This window comes from Papio anubis, chromosome 14, assembly GCF_008728515.1.
Source record: "Papio anubis isolate 15944 chromosome 14, Panubis1.0, whole genome shotgun sequence".
NCBI classification, from domain to species: domain Eukaryota; kingdom Metazoa; phylum Chordata; class Mammalia; order Primates; family Cercopithecidae; genus Papio; species Papio anubis.
In genome coordinates, this window is record NC_044989.1 from 69,568,327 (window position 1) to 69,591,819 (window position 23,493).

General features: G+C 42.0%; 1 protein-coding gene across 1 annotated transcript in view; it reads left to right on the plus strand.

Annotated features, from left to right (window-relative positions):
- ANTXR1 (ANTXR cell adhesion molecule 1) overlaps positions 1 to 9,345 on the plus strand; it is a 237,863-nt gene extending 228,518 nt beyond the window's left edge. Inside the window, exon 18 of the mRNA XM_021924899.2 lies at positions 5,426 to 9,345. Coding sequence (XP_021780591.2) covers positions 5,426 to 5,686 — 261 coding nt within the window. The 3' untranslated portion in view covers positions 5,687 to 9,345. The remainder of the gene's footprint in view (positions 1 to 5,425) is intronic.
- The last annotated feature ends 14,148 nt before the right edge of the window (positions 9,346 to 23,493 follow it).

Sequence of the window (23,493 nt, forward strand, 5' to 3'; positions counted from 1 at the left end):
AAACCCAGGGAAATCCAGAACCTGATCAACAAGATATTTCATCTTGATCATTTCATCATAACTATTTCAGAATATGTCACCTCCAATTGAAGCAAAGCTTTTTGTTGATGAACAATTTCCTTTGATAAAGCAATCAAAGGTAACCCAAAAATTATTTTTAGAGGTAACGTGAACCTTTCAAGTGTGGAAGCCAAGGGAAGTACATAGGATTCTTGCCATCCTTTCTCCAAGAACCTAGGAGATGTCCAAGGAGACCATGGGGAGGTGACTGAGAAGCCCTAAACTCATAGCTGTGTTCATGGATCCTTGACCTTTGGAGAGCCTAAACCCGCAGGGAAAAATCAGAGCTTTCTAAGACATCTTGCAGCACCTCGGAGCTCCGGTGTGTGAGCAGTATCTGTTGAGTGCCAACTTGAACTTGAACGTTGAGCTCTTTAGAGCAACTCTAGGCTCCAGAAGAGAAGCCCTTGCGGCTGCCTCAGAGGTGCTCACCCACCAGTTAAGGAGCAATGTTTCTAATGGGAAACATTTAGAGAAAAGTGCCACACGGCAAATTATATTCCTCATTGAACAAATATTTGTGGAGGGCATAGGGTGGACCAAGCTGGACATCTTGCAAGAAAAGAGTAAGACATCAATTGAAAGACATAAGCACAGACCAGATCCCAAAGGGCTGTATGCCAGTTGGAGGTGTTTGGCTTTTACTTTAAAGGTGATGGGGAATCACTGAAGAATTTTGAGCTGGAGAGTGAATTGGCCAGACTTAGGTTCAGGAAGAATCGCTTAGCTGTGTCAAGAGCTGCTGGATTGTGGTCAAGTCCTACACCGTGTGTTGCTATCTACTAGTCTTTCAAGAAACCATTTGCACTTTTAGTCTATATTCAGGAATACAGTATGAAGAGGATGAGTTCCTGAGGCAGAGCTAGGTTTTAATCCCACTCTGCCACGTACTAGCTGTGTAGTCTTGAGCGAGTTATTTAAATAGGTGTGAGACTTCAGTTTTTTTCTGTACAATGAAAATAATGATGCGTAACTGACCGAGTTTTGATGATAAATAAAGACGCTAATGTACCTGGACATTTCAGGTGGTCCTCCCACCGCCATGAGATACAGCCACATCAAAATGGCACTTTCAAGCCTAGGAGGAAGGCCAGCTGGCATCGTGCTAAGCCTTCATTTAGCTGGAGATATTGTTGCATTTTCTTCTTAGAATTTAATCTGAGAAATGTTTGCTAATGTGTGAAAATAATTGGCATTCATTCCTGTAAATGAGGACGCTGAGGTAAACTGAGGTCAAAGCCAAATCTTGGATCTGAATCAAACCACACAAAACCGGTACTGTAGAAAATAAAACTGGGTCACCAAGACTAGTGTTATGAAGTGAGAGTTCCAATCATCCTAGCAACCTTTTAACCAAACACTGGTGCAGATTTGCTGGCCTACATGACACTGAGAACATCTGGCCTTTCTATTATCCTCTTGCAAGCAAAAAACGATGTTGTGTAAACTGATCTTTAGACCAATTATGTGGTCTAAATGTTACTGTGTTTGTGCTGGCACCTCTGACTCCAGGTTTTAAGAACTTATTGTAACCACACCCTCTTACGAAGACTATGGGTCTTACTGTATATTACCCCAGGGATTTGTTGATGCCGAGTCTGCACCTTTTTTCAGGAAGATAAGTACGTGTAAATTCATCATCAATCAAACGTGTGTGCAGTGCGCTGTGGGAGGTCCTATAAGAAATAAGTTACAGGGCTTAGTGGCAGCAGGAGGAGAGGACAGACAGGAGAGAGCAGGCTCTAGGAGCTGCTTTGTTTTTCCCTACATTTTTGCTACATTTTTTCCTATATACCAATTTTATTATAGAAGCCAGGTATGGAGTATAGAAGCTGTAGTCTGCAGCTCGCTCAGAAGGCACTAAACTAGGAGTTGGAACACCTGATACCACCTCCAACTGGCCTTTCCACCACAGACAGGGTCTGATTGTGTCTGCGCATCCCCACCTGCAGAGACAGCATTAGACTCAGCTTCGTTTACCAAACACAGTGCGCCAGGCACTGTTCCAAGGCCGTCGTAACATTGATTAAGGGAGTCCTCCTAATCCTGTAGTGACAGGTGATATGAATACCCCCACCTCACATCACACTGTGGGGTGTCCCACAGTGGGGGCAGGGCAGACGCTGGGAGCTTGCCCCCTCCCCTCTGGCTGCCTGATGAGAGCTCTGGGCTTTTGTGCTCAGCTCTAAAGGATCAGGTGGTGGGGAGTTGGGGAAAGTCTATAATGAACCTCAGCACAATGCTCTGGAGTAGGTGACCCATGGGTGTACCCCTAGGGTGTTACTGACCAGAGGAAGGAGGACTCTCTGCCTCCACCATCACCATTTTAGCCCACCCCATCGCCATCCCTCTGCTGCTCTGGCCAAGACACCATTGGCGGCAGCTGGAAGTGCTGACCTCAGGTCTTCCTCCCCACCTCACTCCCCGCCACTGCCCTTTTTCATCCCATCTTCAGGGGACAGATGTGAGAGACCATCTTTTAGTCTGTGGATGCTTTCAGACCTTTTTGAAAACCGCTGGGAATCCTAACGTGGATGATGAACAGAGATATTGGCAGAAGAAGGCTGGGAGCTCCTGATTTTGTCTCTGGACAAAACAGCCTCTGGTGAAAACAGTAGAGTGACTTATTTCAATTGAAGAGAATAAGTACCTGAGCTTCTGGATTAATTAATTAGCCTCCCCTCTCGCCCAGCCTGGTGGCCAGCTCTGGAGGGGATCTGAAGCCGGATGAGCACTCGACCCCAGGCACCAGCAGCTCCTTCCCCAGGATGAGGGTTTCCCTTCATCTTTAAAGGACGCGAATCTCTTGAGCCTCTCAGTCTGACTTAGCATGTCTAGGAACGAAGGGCAGAACAGATAGCCCAGTAAATCCCAGCTCTAAATTGTCGTCGCGGGAATTCATCACAGATGGTAATCATTAGGGCCCTCACATCTTAAAGGAAAGCTTTATCCAGAATCATAAATAAACTGTAACCGAGGCTTAGATTTATAAAGCTATAAAAGAGGGCAGCTTGAACAGCCGGGAATGTGCAGTACTGGGTTACAAAATCGGCATCATGCCTGAAAGGCTGGACATAAACCGGGAGCTCTGGGCAGTGCAACGAGGAGGGGGTAACTTCTTTGTGCAGTGAGTGGAACTCGAATCAGAGCCTCCCCCGCTTAGCACCTGGTTTAATCACATGAAATGCAAGCTCAGAGAAACAAGGGTGCTGACATCTAAACATAGCATTGCAACTCCTAAACCAATTGCAGTCCCATCAAGTTCGGCCCTTCCTCACCAAGATGCCCTCTGACTAATGCTATGTTCTAGGAATTAATTTTCAGTTTATTGCTAAGGTTTCCCACCCCCAACTTTTCCTGAGTGGCTCAGACAACTCCGTTTTTACTAAGAGTCCCTGTACTATGCAGAACACCCTGTGAGGCTGTGAGCTGTGGAGCAGCAAAGCACAAAACAAGGCTGCAGCCTTCCAGAACTTTCTCGTCTGGCCAGGGAGGCAAGGCATTTACAGATGAAATAACTGTAGTATGCAGGCTGCAATGTGTGGTGTAGGCTGTAACTAGAGAACTCAAGGAAGCAAAGGGTAAGTGGAGGCTGGAGTCACTGTGGGGGAAACGTGTGGAGGAAAAGGGACATGATTTATGACTTGAAGGACGCACGGGGCTGTGCACAGGGAGGGAAAGTTTGCTCAGCCCCACTGCCTCCCACAAGCATGCAGCTTGTCCCTATTGTGGCCCATCCTGAGCCAAGTCTCTAATAACACACTCTCATTTTCCTCTTGTCCTAGAGCTAATTTAAGCAGCAATTGTTCCCCAAATTCCACACCTCACCCTCTTCATTCCCGTTCAGGCTTGTCCCTAAAAGGCCTGGAAAGGGAAACTCATTGCTCTCTGGACATATCTCATTCAGGCTGGACACCACAGGATAACTTCCATTCTGGAGCATGTGGCCAGGAACAATTCCACACCCCAGCCCCAGGCCCAGCACAGAGGGCAGCCTCAGAGAGGAGCAACCCCACCCCGGCCTCCGTGAGGAACGATGCTGTAGGCATCCAGACATGCCAGAGAGAGAACAATAAGATGCCCCACAGGCATGGGAAGTGAGGGAGGCCAGGAGCCCTCAGGAGGGCGGGTACACACCCAGGCAAGTGGCCAAGTGAGCTCACACCAGCACAGAATTTGATGAGCAGGAGGACCCGTCTCCCCTCCATTGCAGAGCTGAGTGTTGCACGGAAGCTCCTGAGTGCCAGATGAGACTAGAGGGTATCTAGTCGGGGACAGAGAAAGCACGCCTGTGACTCTGGAGAGCAGAGCAGACACACTATAGGGGACCCAGGGCTACTTAAGGCTGGCTTTGGACGCTGACTTTCAGGAGGCTGCTGTAAGGGGTTCCAGGGTCTTCACTGCATTGTTCAGTTGAGTACCCAAGAAGGGTAGGGGAAAAGCAGAATTCAGGGTAGATGCCTGCTTGGCAATAGAATGTCCCCAGGTTGTATTTCTTAAGGTACACAGGTTGTCGGTTCCTGTGACGACAACTAAGGGTACCTGCACAGGTGCAGCCGCATGTAGAAGAGGGATTCCCACAGCCAGAACAAGGGCAGGATAAACTGTTTATTATTTACTAGCACGTTGCAGAAGGCAAGGCATGGATGGGGAAGCTGTTTTGGTCACATCAGTAGAGATAGCTGCCTCCTTCATTCATTGCCCGGAACAAGCGCTTGAGGGGCCACGGGCGAGGTAAATGCATCAGGGGCTCCACGACAACTCCAATCACAGATTCTAGCTACATCCTTGAATTACAATATAGGAGAAGCTCGTGGTGTTAACCTTCTGCCGTTTCCAGGCATGTAATTGAAATGAATCAGAATAAATGACTTTTGTTTGTGCAATATGAGGACCCCTTCCAGAAGGCAAAGTAGCAGCAGGAAGGATAATTCTGGAGTCTATTTTGGGTTAGAATCACCAATCCCCACCTCTTCCTAGTTGTGTGGCCTTGAAAAAGTAACCTCGCTTTTCTGAACCTGTTTCCTCATCTATGCAATGGAACAGTTAATAATACCCGGTTAGCAGGGCTGTTGAGGAGATTCAGTTTGACGACCTCTGTACACAGCACCCAATTAAGGTCAGTCTCCTTCCCTTTCTCCCACTTGAGAGAGTTAGACTCCAGGAAAAGATAAATTTTGCAACACAGTCCAGGAAAAGAAAGCGGGGAGCTCACTTGTCCTCAAGTTCTACTATGTGCCACTGGAGAGTTGTCACCAACAGGGGCCTGCTTTCCACATATTCCTTGCAAGCCGCCCACTGCAGCACCGCAGGCCCTGATGTGAGGCCATCCGCTCATGCTTCCTTCTCTCCGGTTCTCTTCTAGGGGCGCTGCATCAACTTCACCAGGGTCAAGAACAACCAGCCGACCAAGTACCCGCTCAACAACGCCTACCACACCTCCTCGCCACCTCCTGCCCCCATCTACACCCCCCCACCTCCTGCGCCCCACTGCCCTCCCCCGCCCCCCAGCGCCCCCACCCCTCCCATCCCGTCCCCACCTTCCACCCTTCCCCCTCCTCCCCAGGCTCCACCTCCCAACAGGGCACCTCCTCCCTCCCGCCCTCCTCCAAGACCTTCTGTCTAGAGCCCAAAGTTCCTGCTCTGGGCTCTCTCAGAAACTTCAGGAGGTGTTAGAACAAGTCTTTCCAGTTAGAGAAGAGGAGTGGTGATTAAGCCCACTGATCTTCACACATTGCTAAAAATTGGTTGGCAATGCCAGTATACCAACAATCACGATCCGCGGAAAGAAACAGATATTTTAAATTGCCAGAAAACAAATGAGGAGGCAACCACAGTCACATTTATAGCCAGCCATCTATCACCTCTAGAAGGTTCCAGAGACAGCAAAACTGCAAGATGCTCTCAACAGGATTATGTCTCATGGAGACCAGTAAGAAAATCATTTATCTGAGGGTGAAACACAGAGTTGGATAAGAAATACATTGCTGGGTTTCTAAAATGCTGCCCTCCTGCCTCCACTCCACCTCCATCCCTGGACTTTGGACCCTTGGCCTAGGAGCCTAAGGACCCTCACCCCTGTGCACCACCCAGGAAAGAGGAAATCTTTGCCTACAACTTTGGAAATACTGGGGTCCCTGGTGTGGTAAGAAACTCAACATCAGACAGGTATGCAAAAGGATGTTCTCCTGGGGTTTGCAGGTATATAAAAATATGCCATCTTTTCCTTGCAAATTCTTCGTTTCCAAGTGAGAAAGGGAGCAGGTGTTTACTGATGGAAAAGGTATGTTGCTTTGTTGATGTGTAAGTGAAATCAGTTGTGTGCAATTGACAGGGGCGTATTGATGGGAGCATCAGTCAGTTTCTAAAACCCACAGGCCATCAGCAGCTAGAGGTGGCTGGCTTTGGCCAGACACGGTCCCTAAATCAACAGACAATGGCATTGTCGAAGAGCAACCTGTTAATGATTCATGTGAAAAATCAAGGTTTGACTTCAGTTTAAATCACTTGAGGTATGAAGTTTATCCTGTTTTCCAGAGATAAACATGAGTTGATCTTCCCAAAATACCATCATTAGGACCTATCACACAATATCACTAGTTTCTTTTTTTTTTTTTTCTTGGTAAAGCTGTGCACCAGAGACTTCTGGGTAGAGCTGAGAGACTATGGTCCTGACATAATAAGGATCTTTGATTAACCCCCATAAGGGATGTGTGTGTATACAAATATATTTCTCTTTGGCTTTTCAACATAGAACATCAGCTGTTAACCAAGGGGAAATACATCAGATCTGCAACACAGAAATGTTCTGCCTGAAATTCCCACCATGCCTGGGACTCACCCCATTTCTCCAGGTCTTTCTGGATCTGTTTAATCAGTAAGCCCTATAATCACTTGCTAAACACTGGGCTTCATCGCCCAGGGGTAAAAACAGAGCTCCTTGTCGTGGGCCTCCTGCATCAGCCTGTTCAAAATTATCTCCCTCCACAAGTCCTAAACTTCCTGTCCCAAGCCCCCCAGATTCTCAAATCTTTTCTGGAACAAAGCAGAATATAAAATAAATATCAATTTAATGGCTTGGGCTATGGTCTCCAAAGATCCTTCAGGAATACATCAAGCCAGCTTCATTTGCTCACTTTACTTAGAACCGAGATATAAGGGCCTGGGATGCATTTATTTTATCAACACCAATTTTTGTGGCCATGGCAGACATTGCTAATCAATCACAGCACTACTTCCTATTAAGCCCACTGATTTCTTCACAATCCTTCTCAAATTACAATTCCAAAAAGCCGCCACTCAACAGTCAGACGAACCCAACAACAGTCAGATGAGAGAAATGAAACCTACTTTGCTATCTGTATCTTAGAAAGCAAAAACAAACAGGAGTTTCCAGGGAGAATGGGAAAGCCAGGGAGCATAAAAGGTACAGTCAGGGGAAAATAGATCTAGGCAGAGTGCCTTAGTCAGGGACCACGGGCGCTGAATCTGCAGTGCCAACGCCAAACTAACGCATCTCCAAGTGTACCTCCAACCCTAGCCTTCTCCCACAGCTGCCTACAACAGAGTCTCCCAGCCTTCTCAGAGAGCTAAAACCAGAGATTTCCAAACTCATGAAAGCAACCCCCCAGCCTCTCCCCAACCCTGCCGCACTGTCTATTTCTTTAGAACACTAGGCTTCTTCTTTCATGTAGTTCCTCGTAAGCAGGGGCCAGAATATCTCAGCCACCTGCAGTAACATTGCTGGGCCCCTGAAAACCATTCCGCAGGAGAATGGGTTCCCCAGGCTCACAGTGTAGAGACGTTGAGCCCATCACAACTGTTTTGACTGCTGGCAGTCTAAAACAGTCCACCCACCCCATGGCACTGCCGCGTGATTCCCGTGGCCATTCAGAAGTTCAAGCCAAGATGCTGACGTTGCTGAGCAACGAGATGGTGAGCATCAGTGCAAATGCACCATTCAGCACATCAGTCATATGCCCAGTGCAGTTACAAGATGTTTTGGCAAAGCATTTTGATGGAATAGGGAACTGCAAATGTATGATGATTTTGAAAAGGCTCCGCAGGATTTGTTCTTAAAACCGACTCAGTGTGTCATCCCGGGTTATTTAGAATTACAGTTAAGAAGGAGAAACTTCTATAGACTGTATGAACAAGGTGATATCTTCATAGTGGGCTAGTACAGGCAGGAGAATGTTTTAACTGGTTTACAAAATCCATCAATACTTGTGTCATTCCCTGTAAAAGGCAGGAGACATGTGATTATGATCAGGAAACTGCACAAAATTATTGTTTTCAGCCCCCGTGTTATAGTCCTTTTGAACTGTTTTTTTTTTTTATTAAAGCCAAATTTGTGTTGTATATATTCGTATTCCATGTGTTAGATGGAAGCATTTCCTATCCAGTGTGAATAAAAAGAACAGTTGTAGTAAATTATTATAAAGCCGATGATATTTCATGGCAGGTTATTCTACCAAGCTGTGCTTGTTGGTTTTTCCCATGACTGTATTGCTTTTATAAATGTACAAATAGTTACCGAAATGACGAGACCCTTGTTTGCACAGCATTAATAAGAACCTTGATAAGAACCATAGTCTGTTGACAGCCAGCTCAGTTTCTTGCCTGAAGCTTGGTGCACCCTCCAGTGAGACACAAGGTCTCTCTTTTACCAAAGTTGAGAACAGAGCTGGTGGATTAATTAATAGTCTTGGATATCTGGCCATGGGTAACCTCATTGTAACTATCATTAGAATGGGCAGAGATGATCTCGAAGTGTCACATACACTAAAATCCAAACACTATGTCAGATGGGAGTAAAATCCATTAAAGAACTGGAAAAAAATAATTATAAGATGATAAGCAAATGTTTCAGCCCAGTGTCAATTCAGTGAAAAAAATTAATGCTGTGTAAAATGGGTTGAATTAGTTTGCAAACTATATAAAGATATATGCAGTAAAAAGTCTGTTAATGCACATCCTGTGGGAATGGAGTGTTCTAACCAATTGCCTTTTCTTGTTATCTGAGCTCTCCTGTATTATCATACTCAGATAACCAAATTAAAAGAATTAGAATATGATTTTTAATACACTTAACATTAAACTCTTCTAACTCTTTCTTCTTTCTGTGATAATTCAGAAGATAGTTATGGATCTTCAATGCCTCTGAGTCCTTATTATAAAAAATCAGTTATCACTATACCATGCTATAGGAGACTGGGCGAAACCTGTACAATGACAACCCTGGAAGTTGCTTTTTTAAAAAAAATAATAAATTTCTTAAATCAACTCTTTTTTCTGGTTATTTGTCTGTTTGTTATAAAAATAAAGTGCAATGTATTCAAGTCCTCAGTATCCTGATCATAATACAGTGGTTGCTGTGCTATACATTAAAGTACGTTTCTCAAATGATTTCATGCCTTCCACTAATTTCTCTACTGTCTGGATTACTGTCATTTCTTCCTTAGCTGTCAGACATTCAAAATTTTTTTTATTTCTCATAAATTTCAAATCAAAAATGTAATCCACACTAAGAGAAAATAAATAAAAAGTGAAAACAGAGAACATACAGGAAAAATATAGTGCCTCAGGATTGTGTTTGGCTAACATAGCAGAAAGGCAACTAGGATTGATTTTACAAGGAGTCCAGAGATTTGCAGCAACCCAAGAACCAGACAGTGTTGTGGACAGTGCTGCAATCAATACCCTTCTATGTACATCTCAAAATCTTTGTATTGCTTCTGCATTTCTGATACAACTCACTTTATCCCTCCTAGCAGTTTTAATCCAGCTCCTCCTTTTAAATATTTTGTGGGTAGAAGAGCATCTCCTTCTAGTTCCTGAATTTATTTCTTTGTAAGATCTCATTAAGCCTTGACTACATCTTAATTGGAATAAAACCATCCACAAACAGAAAGTCATGCCACAGGTTTTTTCTAAGTTTTCATTAGTATTTGCTTTTTAATAGGTTTGGGCACGTACACATTTTAAAATTATATCTTTAATAAGTGTGTTTTGGGGGTTTTTTGGAGACAGGATCTTACTCTGTCACCCAGGCTGGAGTGTAGTGATGCAGTCGTGGCTCATTGCAGCCTCAAACTCCTGGGTTCAAGCAATTCTGCCACTTCACCTTCCCAAGCAGCTGGGACTATGGGCATATGCCACCACACCTGGCTAATGTGTGTAGGAGGGGAAAGGGGGGTTGTTTTTGTTTTTGTTTTTAAAGAGATAGGGTCTCACTGTGTTGCCCAAGCTCATCCCAAACTCCCGGCCTCAAGTGATCCTCCTGCCTCAGGCTCCCGATAGTAAATGGTTTTGAGATAACGGGTTAGAAATTTGAAAAGAAAAAAGAAAAGCTGGAGCTTCACCTCACTCCTTACACCAGAATAAATTCTAACTGAATTTACGTGTAACAAATAAAACTAGAAAAGTACTAGAAATGTGAAAAAAGTTTTCTGTATGGTATAAAGAATGTTAAAATCCTACATATTGTTTGCATGATCAATCAACTTTCTCATGAAATTGCTTGAAATACCCTGAGTAATGCTCCAATGCATTAAGTTGAACAAAGGAACCATTAATAGCAGGAATTAAGATCATTTATCAGGTGCTAAATGTGAACATGATTTGAGATCCGCCATTGTTCACTAATCTGTCTTCAGATAAATCTGTTTTGTGGAGTATCACTTAGATATAAAACAATCAGAATAATACTTTGTCCATCTAAATATATTATAAACAAGGTATCACTTAACAGTTACTATATATTTGGTATAAGGGTATAGAGTTGGCATATGCCAAACATGATTTTTATTCTCTTTACAATTGTATTGTAATTTTTATGCTGACTACAATTGTATTGTATTGTTTGGAATCACCACACCCCATCCCAGGTTATCATATCTAAACAAATTAGAAGCCTTATGATTCCACTTCTGTAATCTTCTATTCCTTTCTCTTTTTTTCCTCAAAATTCAAGTAGTCACTAAGTTATAAAGATTCTTCCTTCTCTACTTAAGTTGGGACATTTTAGTTTTTGGAGTTTGAAAGGATGCATCTCCTTTACTTGATTATAAGTGCCATTTCGCAGTGTACTTATAAAGCAATCACTGATTTAACACAATTTTCTCTGAGTCACTTGAGAGCTGAAAGCAAGGATCTGTTAAAAGATACTCAGTTAATTGTGCACATTCAGTACTTTAGCCAGCATCTTTAGTTGGGACTTCCTTGTAAACATTAAAATAGAAGCAACGCATAAAATATATTTTCCTTTGGGCAGTTAAGTAGTTTACATTCTTGCAAAGGATTTTTAAAGTACAAAAATTGCTGGTTGTCAGGGCTGGTGTAGAAAACATTTCACTTTCTTCTGAAACAGATGTTGTAAGACAAGAGAACTGTCAACCACCTATGATTAGTCCCTTCCAAAAATGTGCGCCCTCAAGAGTAGCCAGGAAACCCTACAGAGCCCCTAACTTCACATTTTTTTAAAATACAAGCACTGTGACATTCGCTTCCCTGTGAATCCCACCCCAACTTTGCAGGATACAGAGCCCATGTCTTTTTGCTTAGTTTTACTCTTAACATTATTTACAACAGGACACCTGTAAATGTGAAGAACTGGTGTGGAATTAATGATAATCTGCATTTCCAGCCAAGCTCCTTTGGAGATATTCCATGCAAACCTAAAGTGTGGTTCATAAATAAGATGAGCAGAAGCATCCACATTCATCTGACATTGCAGGAAGGGGCTTCTCCAGGCTGGGGTGGACTGTTCAATTCTTCTCCTTCTAAATGGTGGCCAAGATGGTGGGTCTCAAACCTCAGGTGAATAAATCTATCCCTAAGGGGAGTAATGTGGGTCTCAGTCATCTCTCCAGGAAGAGAAATTCTTTTTCCTACTTCAATCAAATGGGCATGGTAAGCATTTGCCACAAATAATCCTTTCTGATACCATACACTAGATTGCCTTCCCCACTCTGGGCAGAACTGGGTGTTATGAGCATTTCTGGCCATTGTCAGTGCCTGTGTTATATCTGACCCCAGTGATATAATCACTACACGAAAGAAGACTGCAGAGCTCCAGGAGATTTTGATTCCACCTCCTGTACTTGTCAGACACTTTCACTTGCCCCATGAAGCTACCTCAACAAATGCTCATTCTCAGCAGACCCTGGCCACTCTACAGGTTACTTCTGTGACTGTTGGTTTGCAGTGCATTCTAATGTTTAAATCAGTGTTTTTATAGGCTCCTTCAATACTTGCTTTTAGGAGCTCCTTAGAAGAGAATTATCTCTATTTAATCTTGGACCATTAGTAAAAACAAAAAGTGATCCTATCACTATGTCTCAGTGTGATTAATTTTTTTAAAAAAATTTACCTTCCTTAGCAATTTAGGAATAGGGAGGAAAAAAGCAACATCATTAACCTGATAAAATGTATCTACACGAACCTACAGGAAATGTACTTAACATAAAATATTTTAAAAGATTACCTTTAAAAGTAAAAAAGAAGGCCGGGCGTGGTGGCTCATGCCTGTAATCCCAGCACTTTGGGAGGCCGAGGCAGGCGGATCACAAGGTCAGGAGATCGAGACCACAGTGAAACCCCGTCTCTAGTAAAAATACAAAAAATTAGCCGGGCGCAGTGGCGGGCGCCTGTAGTCCCAGCTACTCGGGAGGCTGAGGCAGGAGAATGGCGTGAACCCAGGAGGCGGAGGTTGCAGTGAGCCGACATCGCACCACTGCACTCCAGCCTGGGTGACAGAGCGAGACTCGTCTCAAAAAATAAAAAAGAAAATAAAAAGGAAAAAGATTTCAACCATCACTATTATTGTCTACCTTTGGTCCTAGGCAGTGCAATAAAACAAACAAAATGGAAAAGTAATTATAATTATCAGGAAGAAAAAAACTGATTATTTGAAGTAAATATAATTTACTACCTAAAAATTCCATGGAATCAACTTAAAAATTCTTAGAACTAATAAGAGAGTTGGCCAGGTACATGGTAAACACTATCAATGATCAGTTAGGAAACAAGAAAAAGTTATTCATTCATAATAGAAAAAATTATATGTGTGTATGTGTGTATGTGTGTGTATAAATTAACCAGAAATTAACTATAAATAAACCTAACAAAAACATGTGCAAAACTTATGGAAAGACAATTATAAAACTTCAATGAAATATTCTTAATAAATGGAGAACTGTACTACATTCTTGGAATGTAGTATAGTTCATTCTTGGAATGTAGTATAGTTCACTCTTTTCCATTCATGCAAAGAGTTAATATTGAAAAGAAGTCAGTTCTCTCTCAAACTCAACTCGTGTCAATTAGAAAAAAAAAAAAAAAAAACCGCTAGGAAGATGTTTACTTTCAAATGCCGATTCTAAGTTTTAATTAGAAAAGGAAATGGACAACTATAGTTAATATATGGTGATAGAACAGTTTTCAGAAACAGACCTGTAAATAAATGGAAGTTTAGTTTATCATAATAGCATTTCCAAAACTAATTCTTTAATAAACGACTACGTAATTGGGAAAAACAAGATGAAATTCCTATCTCTGCTACATACAAAAATAAATTCCAAATGGATTAAATAAAAGCAAATGCATGCCAAGTTTTCTTGCTTCTAATTAACAGTGACAGTGTCCCTTAGCAACACTGTCTTATGAATGGAAGTTTCTTATAATCTTGCCAATCAGACAGATCTCATCTCCCAGAAAAGAGTGGAGAGAGAAGTGGAAGGGCTGAAAGGAATTGTCTTCTAAATGAGGCAGGAATAAGGAGAAAAAAGAAAAAGGGTCCTTCCACTGCCCACACTCTGAGACTACAGTGGAACATACATTACTGTAACCTCTCCACTAACAATCTCACGCAGAGGGTGCCTCTCACATAGTAATCAGTGAAAAAACTATAAGTAGTTATAAGTAGTTAATGAGTAAATGAACTTATAAATGAAGAATCTCAATGTTTCCAAATGCTTAAGCAAATCAACAATAGACATGGAAGCTGTGTATGGGACAATGTTTTCTTTCAGGAGCCAAAGGTAATAAACAAATTCCCCTTCTCTTATTGCCTTTGTGGAAATATTCCAAGTGCTGACTCTCACCGGGTGATATTGAATGAATCCCTCTGAAAATTCATTAGCTTTGTCAATTTACTGGATTACTTTTCAATGCATACACATTCTTCTGCAATCTTTGTCTGTTGAGGTTAAGTCCCTTTTGCATTTGGCTTGAAAGGAAAAATAAGAGTCAATGCCAGGAACTTGGGGTAGTTGCCAGAAGAAAAACAGTGCCAGCCCTGGCAGTCATCAGAAGACTGAACTCCAGTTTATCTCATCTGTTTATCAAGTGTCCTGTCACAGGACCGGATCCCCTGCCATTCTTTGAATGCGTAGAGCAAGACTCAATGGTTGGGTTATGGTTCACTGAGGAAACAGTAAGATTCCAGAATCAAGAGTCAGGCTGTTGTGATACCTATTAATGTGTCCATAAACAAGGCAGCTGTTGATCTGTAGATTTATGTTCTGATATTTCACAACTGCCAGAAAGGGCTTTGTTCAGTCTATGAGAAGGAGGTCTCCTCTCTTCTGCCCACTAAGCATGTGATCTGTTAATTCAGTCACAACTACTGCTGGCATTACTCGTAGACTATAGAAACTGATGCTCACTTTCTTTTTTCTTTTTTTTTTTTTAATTAATAGACTTTATTCTTTAGAACAGTTTTAGGTTTACAGAAAAATTGAGGACATCATGCAGAGAGTTCCCTTATATTCCCTCTTCCCTGCACACAGTTTTTCCTATTGCTAACATCTTCCATTGGTGTGGTACATTTGTTACAATTGATGAATGAAAACTGACACTTTTTTTTTTTTTTTTGAGACAGGGTCTTGTTCTGTCACCCAGGCTGGAGTGCAGTGGCACAATCATGGCTCACTGTAACCTCAACCTCCTGGACTCAAGCATCCTCCCACCTCAGCCTCCCAAGTAGCTAGGACCACAGGCACGTAGCACCACACCTGGCTAATTTTTGTATCATTTTTTTGTAGAGAAGGGGTTCGCCATGCTACCCAGGCTGATCTTGAACTCCTGGGATCGAGCAATCTGCCCACCTCAGCCTCCCAAAGTGCTAGGATTACAGGCATGAACCACCACACCCAGCCCACATTATTATTTACTAATGTTCATAGTTTAGTGAATTAGAGTTCATTCTTTGTGTTGTACAGTTCTGTGGGTTTTGACATATGCACACACATCCATGTATCATACAGAGTACTTCCACTGTCCTAAGTATCCCCTGCACTTCACCTATTCATCCATCCTCCTCCTCGCCCACAAACCCTGTAAACCCCTAATCTTCTTTTTTCAGACAAGGTCTTGCTCTGTCGCCCAGGCTGGAGTGCAGTGGCCCAATCATGGCTCCCTGCAGCCTCAACCTCCTGGGCTTAAACAATCCTCCCATCTCAGCCTCCCAAGGAGCTTGGGGCCACAGACGCACACCGCCACGCCCAGCTAATTTTTTTAATTTTTATTTTTTGTAGAGACGGGGTCTTGCTATGTTGCCCAGATAGAGATCTCAAACTCCTGAGCTCAAGAGATACTTTTGTGTCAGCCTCCATGACTTTTTTTAATGTCTCCATAATTGGCAATTTCCGGAATGCAATATAGCCGGAATCATTCAGTACATACAATTATTGAGTTGGCCTCTTTCACTTAGCAGTATGCATTTAAGTTTCCTCTATGCCTTTTCATTGCTTCATATTCCATTTCTTTTTTTAATTACTGAATAATATTTAATTATCTGGATGTATCACAGCTTGTTCACCCAGCCACCTACTAAGGAATACTAAAGCTGACTTTCTAACTGCTTTGAATAGCCCATAGAGAGGAATCAGTGGGGAGGTTTGTGTTTTCAATAAAGTATTCTAAGGTTTTTTATGTGTGTATAAGATACGGATGGTGAGGGGCGAGTAATGCACGTCATTCATTTTCCCAGCACCAAAACAAAACCTCTTAAGCATTTTAATTCCCTTCTAGTCATTTTATGTATATTAATTTTAACATTGAAATTATACTATAAATGCAAGTTTCTACCTTGTATTTTTTTACTTAATATTATAAAAATGTATAGGGAGAGTGTAGGTATTTTGCTCTGATCCCCTCTTCAAGGTATTTTCCCCTGCTACCCACCCCCAGCTGCTGGGAATAGCAGCTACTGGCAGCTCACAGCTGCCTCCCTCACCAGGACTCACTCTTGGCCTTAGCCAAGGTTATGCCCCTCCCAGGGTGGGCCCATGGCCAGTGACCGGCTAGTGCTTAATACAAAGGCTTGGCGGCCCCCTTTCCCCAAACTGGGGAATACTCAGAAGAGCCATGCCAGCTCCAGAGGTCAGCTGAAGCTTCCATTGTAACTGTATTGCAAATCAGCTTCTCCTTCCACTCAATCTTTCCTTCTTTAATTCTAATCTCTTGAGAGCATTTCCTAATACAGCTCACCAAATGGGTCTGTTCCCAGGGATCGAATACAGTTGTTACCAGAAATAGTCCTTAGAAGCAGACTCTTTCATTGAATTCTAGATCACTTACAGCAATTACTTCGGCAATGGGGACCCCATCACCTGTGGTAGGTGGGGGATGGATAGCCCTTAGAATCCTGTGGTGGTGCAGTTGTTAAAACTTTCACAGGTGGTGAACTGGGATGGGATACCAGTGGAAGGAGATGCACTCACTGGTGCAATGTATCTGGTATTCAAAAGGTATAAGAGATGGTAGATATAAAGGCTATGGAATTTGACGGCCATTGCTATGACTTGATTCATTGAAGAAAGATACGACAGACTCAGGGTAATTAATCATCAATTCAAGGAAAAATATGAAAATTAGAAGGTCTCTTGGGAAGCATTTAAGGAAACCTCAACCTCCTACAGGTGGAGGGCAGCAGAGCAGAGATCCAGCTAAGGACTTAATCATAAGAGTAGTGGAGCTTCTGGCTGGATGTGGTGGCTCATGCCTGTAATTTCAGTACTTTGGGAGGCTGAGGCAGGGGATCATTTGAGGTCAGGAGTTTGAGACCAGCCTGGTCAACATAGTGAAACCCCAACTCTAGCCAGGCATGGTGGTATGCACCTAAAATCCCAGCTACCCGGGAGGCTGAGGCAGGAGAATCGCTTGAACCCAAGAGGTGGAGTTTGCAGTGAGCCGAGATCACACCACTGCACTCCAGCCTGGGAAACAGAGATTCCATCTCAAAAAAAAAAAAAAAGAGTGAAGCTTCAGAGAGAGTTGAATTCCCAACACCAGCAGGTCTCCTGTGTCAAATTTGGGGCCCTACTAAGGAAGCAGTGGGACCCTGATTCCCCTACGCTTGTTGGGACTACAAAAGAAGCCTACTCCCATTTGTTAGAAGATACTGCCTTGGAAGTCTTAGCTAGAGCAATCAGACAAGAGGAAAGAAATAAAAGGCATGCAAATTGGAAAGGAAGAAATCAAATTATCCTTGTTGCAGATGATATGATCTTATGTTTGGAGAAACCTAAAGACTCCACCAAAAAACTATTGGAGCTGGTAAACAAATTCAGTAAAGTTGCAGGATACAAAATCAACATACAAAAATCCATAGTATTTCTACTTGTCAACAGTGAATAATCTGAAAAAGAAATCAAGAAAGTAATCCCATTTGCACTAGCTATGAATAAAACATCTAAGAATTAATCAAACAAGTGAAAGATCTCTACAATGAAAACTGTAAAACATTAATGAAGGAAATTAATGAAAGAAAGATGGCACCAAAAAACGGAGAGATATTCCATGTTTATGGATTGGAAGAATCAATATTTTTTAAATGTCCATGCTGCCCAATACAATCTACAGATTCAATGCAATCCCCATCAATATACCAATGGCATCTTTCACAACGATAGGGAAAAACAACCCTAACATTTATGGAAGCACAAAAGACCCAGAATACCAAACTCTCCAGAGCAAAAATAACAAACCTGGAGGAATCACATTATCTGACTTCAAATTATACTATAGAGCTATAGTAACCAAAACACCATGGTACTGGCATAAAAACAGATACATAGACCAATGAAACAGAACAGAGAACTCAGAAACAAATCCATATATCTACAGTAAACTCATTTTTAAAAACGATACCAAGAACATACACTGGGGAAAGGACAGTCTTCTATAAATGGAGCTGGGGAAACTGGATTTCCATATGCAGAACAATGAAACTAGACCTCTATCTCTCACCATATACAAGAATAAAATCAAAATGACTTCAAGAATTTAAGTTGTCAAACTATGAAACTACTAAAGAAAACATTGGGGAAACTCTCCAGAATATTGGACTGGGCAAAGATTTCTTGAACAATATCCTACAAGCACAGGCAACCAAAGCAAAAAACAGACAAATGGGAACACATCACGTTAAAAAGCTTCTGCAAGGCAAAGGAAACAATTAGGAAAGTGAAGAGACAATCCACAGAATGGGAGAAAATATTTGCCAACCATCCAGCTGACAAGGGATTAATAATCAGAATATATAAGCAGCTCAAACAACTCTATAGGAAAAAAATCTAATAATCCAATTAAAAACATCTGAATTGACACTTCCCAAAAGAAGACATACAAATGGCAAACAGGCATATGAAAAAGTGCTCAACATCACTGATCATCAGAGAAATGCAAATCAAAACTACAATGAGATGTCATCTCACTCCAGTTAAAATGGCTTTTATCCAAAACACAGACAACAAATTCTGCCAAGGATGTGGTGGGAATTGACGTTGTTGGTGGGAATGTAAACTAGTACAACCACTATGGAGAACAGTTTGGAGGTTCCCCAAAAAACTGAAAATAGAATTATCATAAGATCCAGCAATCCCATGGCTAGATATCCACCCAAAAGAAAGGAAATTAGTATATCAAAGAGATACGTGCAATCCCATGTTTTTGCAGCACTATTCTCAATAGCCAAGATTTGGAAGCAACCTAAGTGTCCATCAACAAGCAAGTGGATAAGAAAAATGTGGCACATATACACAATGAAATGCTATTCAGCCATAAAAAAGAAAAAGATTCTGTCCTTTGCAACAACATGCATGGAACTGGAAGTCATTATGTTAAGTGAAATAAGCCAGGCACAAAACGACAAACTGCATGTTCTCACTTATTTTGGGGAGTTAGAAAGAAAAACAATTGAACTCATAGAGACAGCAGAAAGATTATCAGAGGCTGGGAAGGGTAGTTGGTGGGAGGGAGTAAGTGGGAAGGGTTAATGAGTACAAAAATATAGTTAGACAGAATGAATAATATCTAATATTTGACAGCACAGCAGGGTGTGTGGTCAATAATTCACTGTACATTTTAAATAAGAGTATAATTGGATTGTATGTAACACAAAGGAATGATAAATGCTTGAGGTGATGGATACCCCATTTACCCTGATGTAATTATTACACATTATATGCCTGTATCAAAATATCTTGTGTACTCCATAAATATATATATAACTACTATGTATCCACAAAAATTAAAATTTTTTTAATTTAAATGTTTTTTTTAAAAAGATAATGTTTCCTTTTCTGCTTGAAAATCATGCAGAGCCAGGCGCGGTGGCTCCAGCACTTTGGGAGGCCGAGACGGGCAGATCACGAGGTCAGAAGATCGAGACCATCCTGGCTAACCCGGTGAAACCCCGTCTCTACTAAAAAATACAAAAAAAAAAAACTAGCCAGGCGAGGTGACGGGCGCCTGTAGTCCCAGCTACTCGGGAGGCTGAAGCAGGAGAATGGCGTAAACCCGGGAGGCGGAGCTTGCAGTGAGCTGAGATCTGGCCACTATACTCCAGCCTGGGCGACAGAGCAAGACTCCGTCTCAAAAAAAAAAAAAAAAAAGAAAATCATGCAGAAACCTCAGATGAGGCAATTGCCTTGCAGACAATGCTTGCCCCTCTTGGGATCGACCGCCACCTACCATCATGACAACCAGACCAATCACAAGGGTGGAATCCCAACACGGTTCAACTGGCAAAGTGCTGCTAAAGGAAGAAAGAATCGGCACACCAGAGGAGCTATAGGACATGGCTATCATGTTCCAAAAGGAGCCAGGAGCATGTGCCTGGATCTGAACCCCAAGAAACCTGGATCAACGGGGAGTAGGCGAACATAAGGTTGAATGAAGGAGTTTGTCAATGTGGGAACACTTTCCTGAGACAAATGACTTTACACTCTGGCAAGGACCCTGGGAGAAGGTACTAATATGCCAGGATGGATTTTGGAAGCTTGGAAACAGTAATGACCTACCCTAAGTGGATTAGAAAAGCCAGAATTTCTATGGTAGATGGAGGAAGAAGGGATCAAAAGGCTTGGGGAAGTAGGCGCAGCTTAATGTTATACTAGTAAGACAGGAAAACCCACTGACTGACTATGCTCTCTAGTAGGTCCAGAGGTACTCCAGTGACCAGAACAGTAAAAAATGCACTGGTAAGGGAACACCAGCATTGCTGAGAAGCTCAGTGGGGCTGTCCTCTGTAGGCCAGGGTTGATGGTAAGAGAAGCTGCTATAGAAATAGGATCTCTGATAGCAATGAGAAGTATAGAATCCCAACATGTTAGAGTCCGAATGGAGGTACTTACCCATCAGAAGTAATATGGGTACAATTATCGTAAGACCACAGTAACAAGTGGGGGACCCAACCCATAGAAGGTATGGAGATAGTTAACCAGACACAGGGTCCCTAGGGGCAAGATAGATGGGCAGCCAACAAAGGAGTTGTTTAAACAATCAAAGGAACCAAAGATGGATGAGGAAGCTGAGGACAGCCACCCCAATAAATAAAATCACAATCTGTTGCCCAGTTTCTGGATCTAGCAAGTTCTCAGACCAGAAATTCACTGATGAAGGAGAGACCATTTTCTATAGGAATAAGTCTTGCCACACCATGACAACTGTATCTAGTAATAATTCCTCAGCCTTTCCCCAAAGACCATCTATTTGGTACTCACAAAATGGGGAAGGAGGATTTTCCAGACTTTTTGAGGATTGTCAGAATTAAGGTACAAATTGACATTGATAACCAGAGACCCAAGGCATCACAGATTATAGACCCTTGTTCGAGAAGGGACATATGGGGGCTAGGTTAAGTAAATGGAGTCTTGACCCAGGTTCACACTGGGAAATGAAGAGAAAGAGTACAAAGAGAGAAATTTTACAGCTGGGCCTCCGGGGGTGCCATCACATATTGATAGGACTGTGATGGGGACGTGAGCTGCAAAACCAGCAAAGTTTTTATTAGGGATTTTAGAAGGAGAGGGGATGTAGGAACAGGGAGTAGGTCACAGGATCACATGCTTCAAAGGGCAATAAAAGATCACAAGGCAGAGGGCAGAGCAAGATCACAAGGCAAGGACGAAATTATAATTACTGATGAGGGTCCATGTCCCACTGGGCATGCATTGTCTTGATAAACATCTTAACAGGAAACAGGGTTTGAGAGCAGACAACCAGTCTGACTAGAATTTACCAGGCTGGAATTTCCCAATCCTAGTAAGCCTGAGGGCACTGCAGGAGACCAGGGTGTATTTCATCCATTATATCAACCGCATAAGACAGACACTCCCAGAGCGGCCATTCATAGAGCTCCCCCAAGGAATGCATTCCTTCCCCAGGGTTATTCCTTGCTGGGAAAAGAATTCAGTGATTTTTCTCCTAGTCGCTTTCTGCAAGAAGAAAAATATGGCTCTATTCTGCCCGACCCAGCAGGCAGTCAGATCTTATGGTTATCTTTCCTTGTTCCCTCAGAATAGCTGTTATTCTGTTCTTTTTCAGGGTGCACCGATTTCATATTGTTCAAACACACATTTTACAAACAATTTGTACAGTTAACGCAATCATCACAGGGTCCTGAGATGACATACATCCTCAGCTTACGAAGATGTCGGGATTAAGAGATTCAAGACAGACATAGGAAATTATAAAAGTATTAATTTGGGGAACTAATAAATGTTCATGAAATCTTCATAATTTTTGTTCAGAGATTGCAGTAAAGACAGGAGTAAGAAATTACAGAAGTATTAATTTTGGGAACTAATAAATGTCCATGAAATCTTCACAATTTATGTTCTTCTGCCACAGGTTTAGCCGGTCCCTCCATTTGGGGTCCCTGACTTCCTGCAACAAACTTCTGTGTTAAAATATAAGAATAAAACTTCACAACAATAACAAGATTAGAAAGGGGGATGGTCAGTAAATCATTAAGCATGATAAAGTCTTTGCCTTGGTTAGAGAGACAAGATAAAATACCAAGTAACTCTGAAATATTAAAATAATTTAAACTCATCTTTAAAAATTAAGGTACTCATTAAAAGAATAGCAATATAATTATAGCTTTCAAATTGGCAAAGAAAAAAAAGAAAGAGAATATAGATAATTTTATGAGTCTAATAGCAGACAGGAAAAAAGGCAGGGAAGTAGTTAAAAAAAAAAAAAAAAAAAGATGGACTATTTCTAGCTGGAGATGCTAGCATTTCCTAATCTCCCCTGAGGCTAAGGTTTGCATGCAAGTGAGGTTACACATCGTTTATACCAGTTGAAGAGTGAAAAGATAGAAGACAGCGGCCATGTTCCTGCGAACTCATTGGCTGTCTTCACTAACACACAGAGTTGTGGCAATGGCAGGCTTGACTTCAGCAGTTTCCCTATATCTGTTCTCCAGCTTCTTGGGTCCTGAGAGGAAATTGGTACAGCAAGGGTGGTTTCTTGATTTTGGCACAGCCAAGATGGTAGCCTTAAAATATTGGTCTTCTGTTGAGTCAGTTCTATATTCCTCAAGGAATCATTCTCGAAAATGCCTAGAACCAACTCTTTCAGCCAGGCCAACAATCTTAGAGCATCTAATTCCCTATGCTCTAGCTCTTTCTGTTTAAGAGCACCTAGAACAGACTCAGTGTCCTTAACAAAACCCTAAGAGATAAATGTGAGAGGAAGTAGCTTCCAAGAAGATATAAAAACCGTAAGTTTGTAATGTACCTAAATATCATACACTTGAAATATGTACAGCAAAAACAGAGAATTTCAAGGAGAAATTGTCAAACCCAAAATGATCAGAAATTTTAAACTTATTTCTATTAGAAATAGATAAGCAATATGAAAATTATTAGGGTATAGAAATTTCAAATAACACAAATAAGTAAGCCTGGTGTAATAGAGCTACATGGAATCACACAATTAACAAATAGAGAATAAGCGTTTGTTTTCTTTTTTTTTTCAAGAATATGTAATTTTTTTTTTCTTTTTTTCTTTTTTTGAGACAGAGTCTTGCTCTGTCACCCAGGCTGGAGTGGCAGTGGTGTAGCGGTGGCTCACTGCAGCCTCTACCTCCCAGGTTCAAGGAATTCTCCTGCCTCAGCCTCCTGAGTAGCTGAGGCT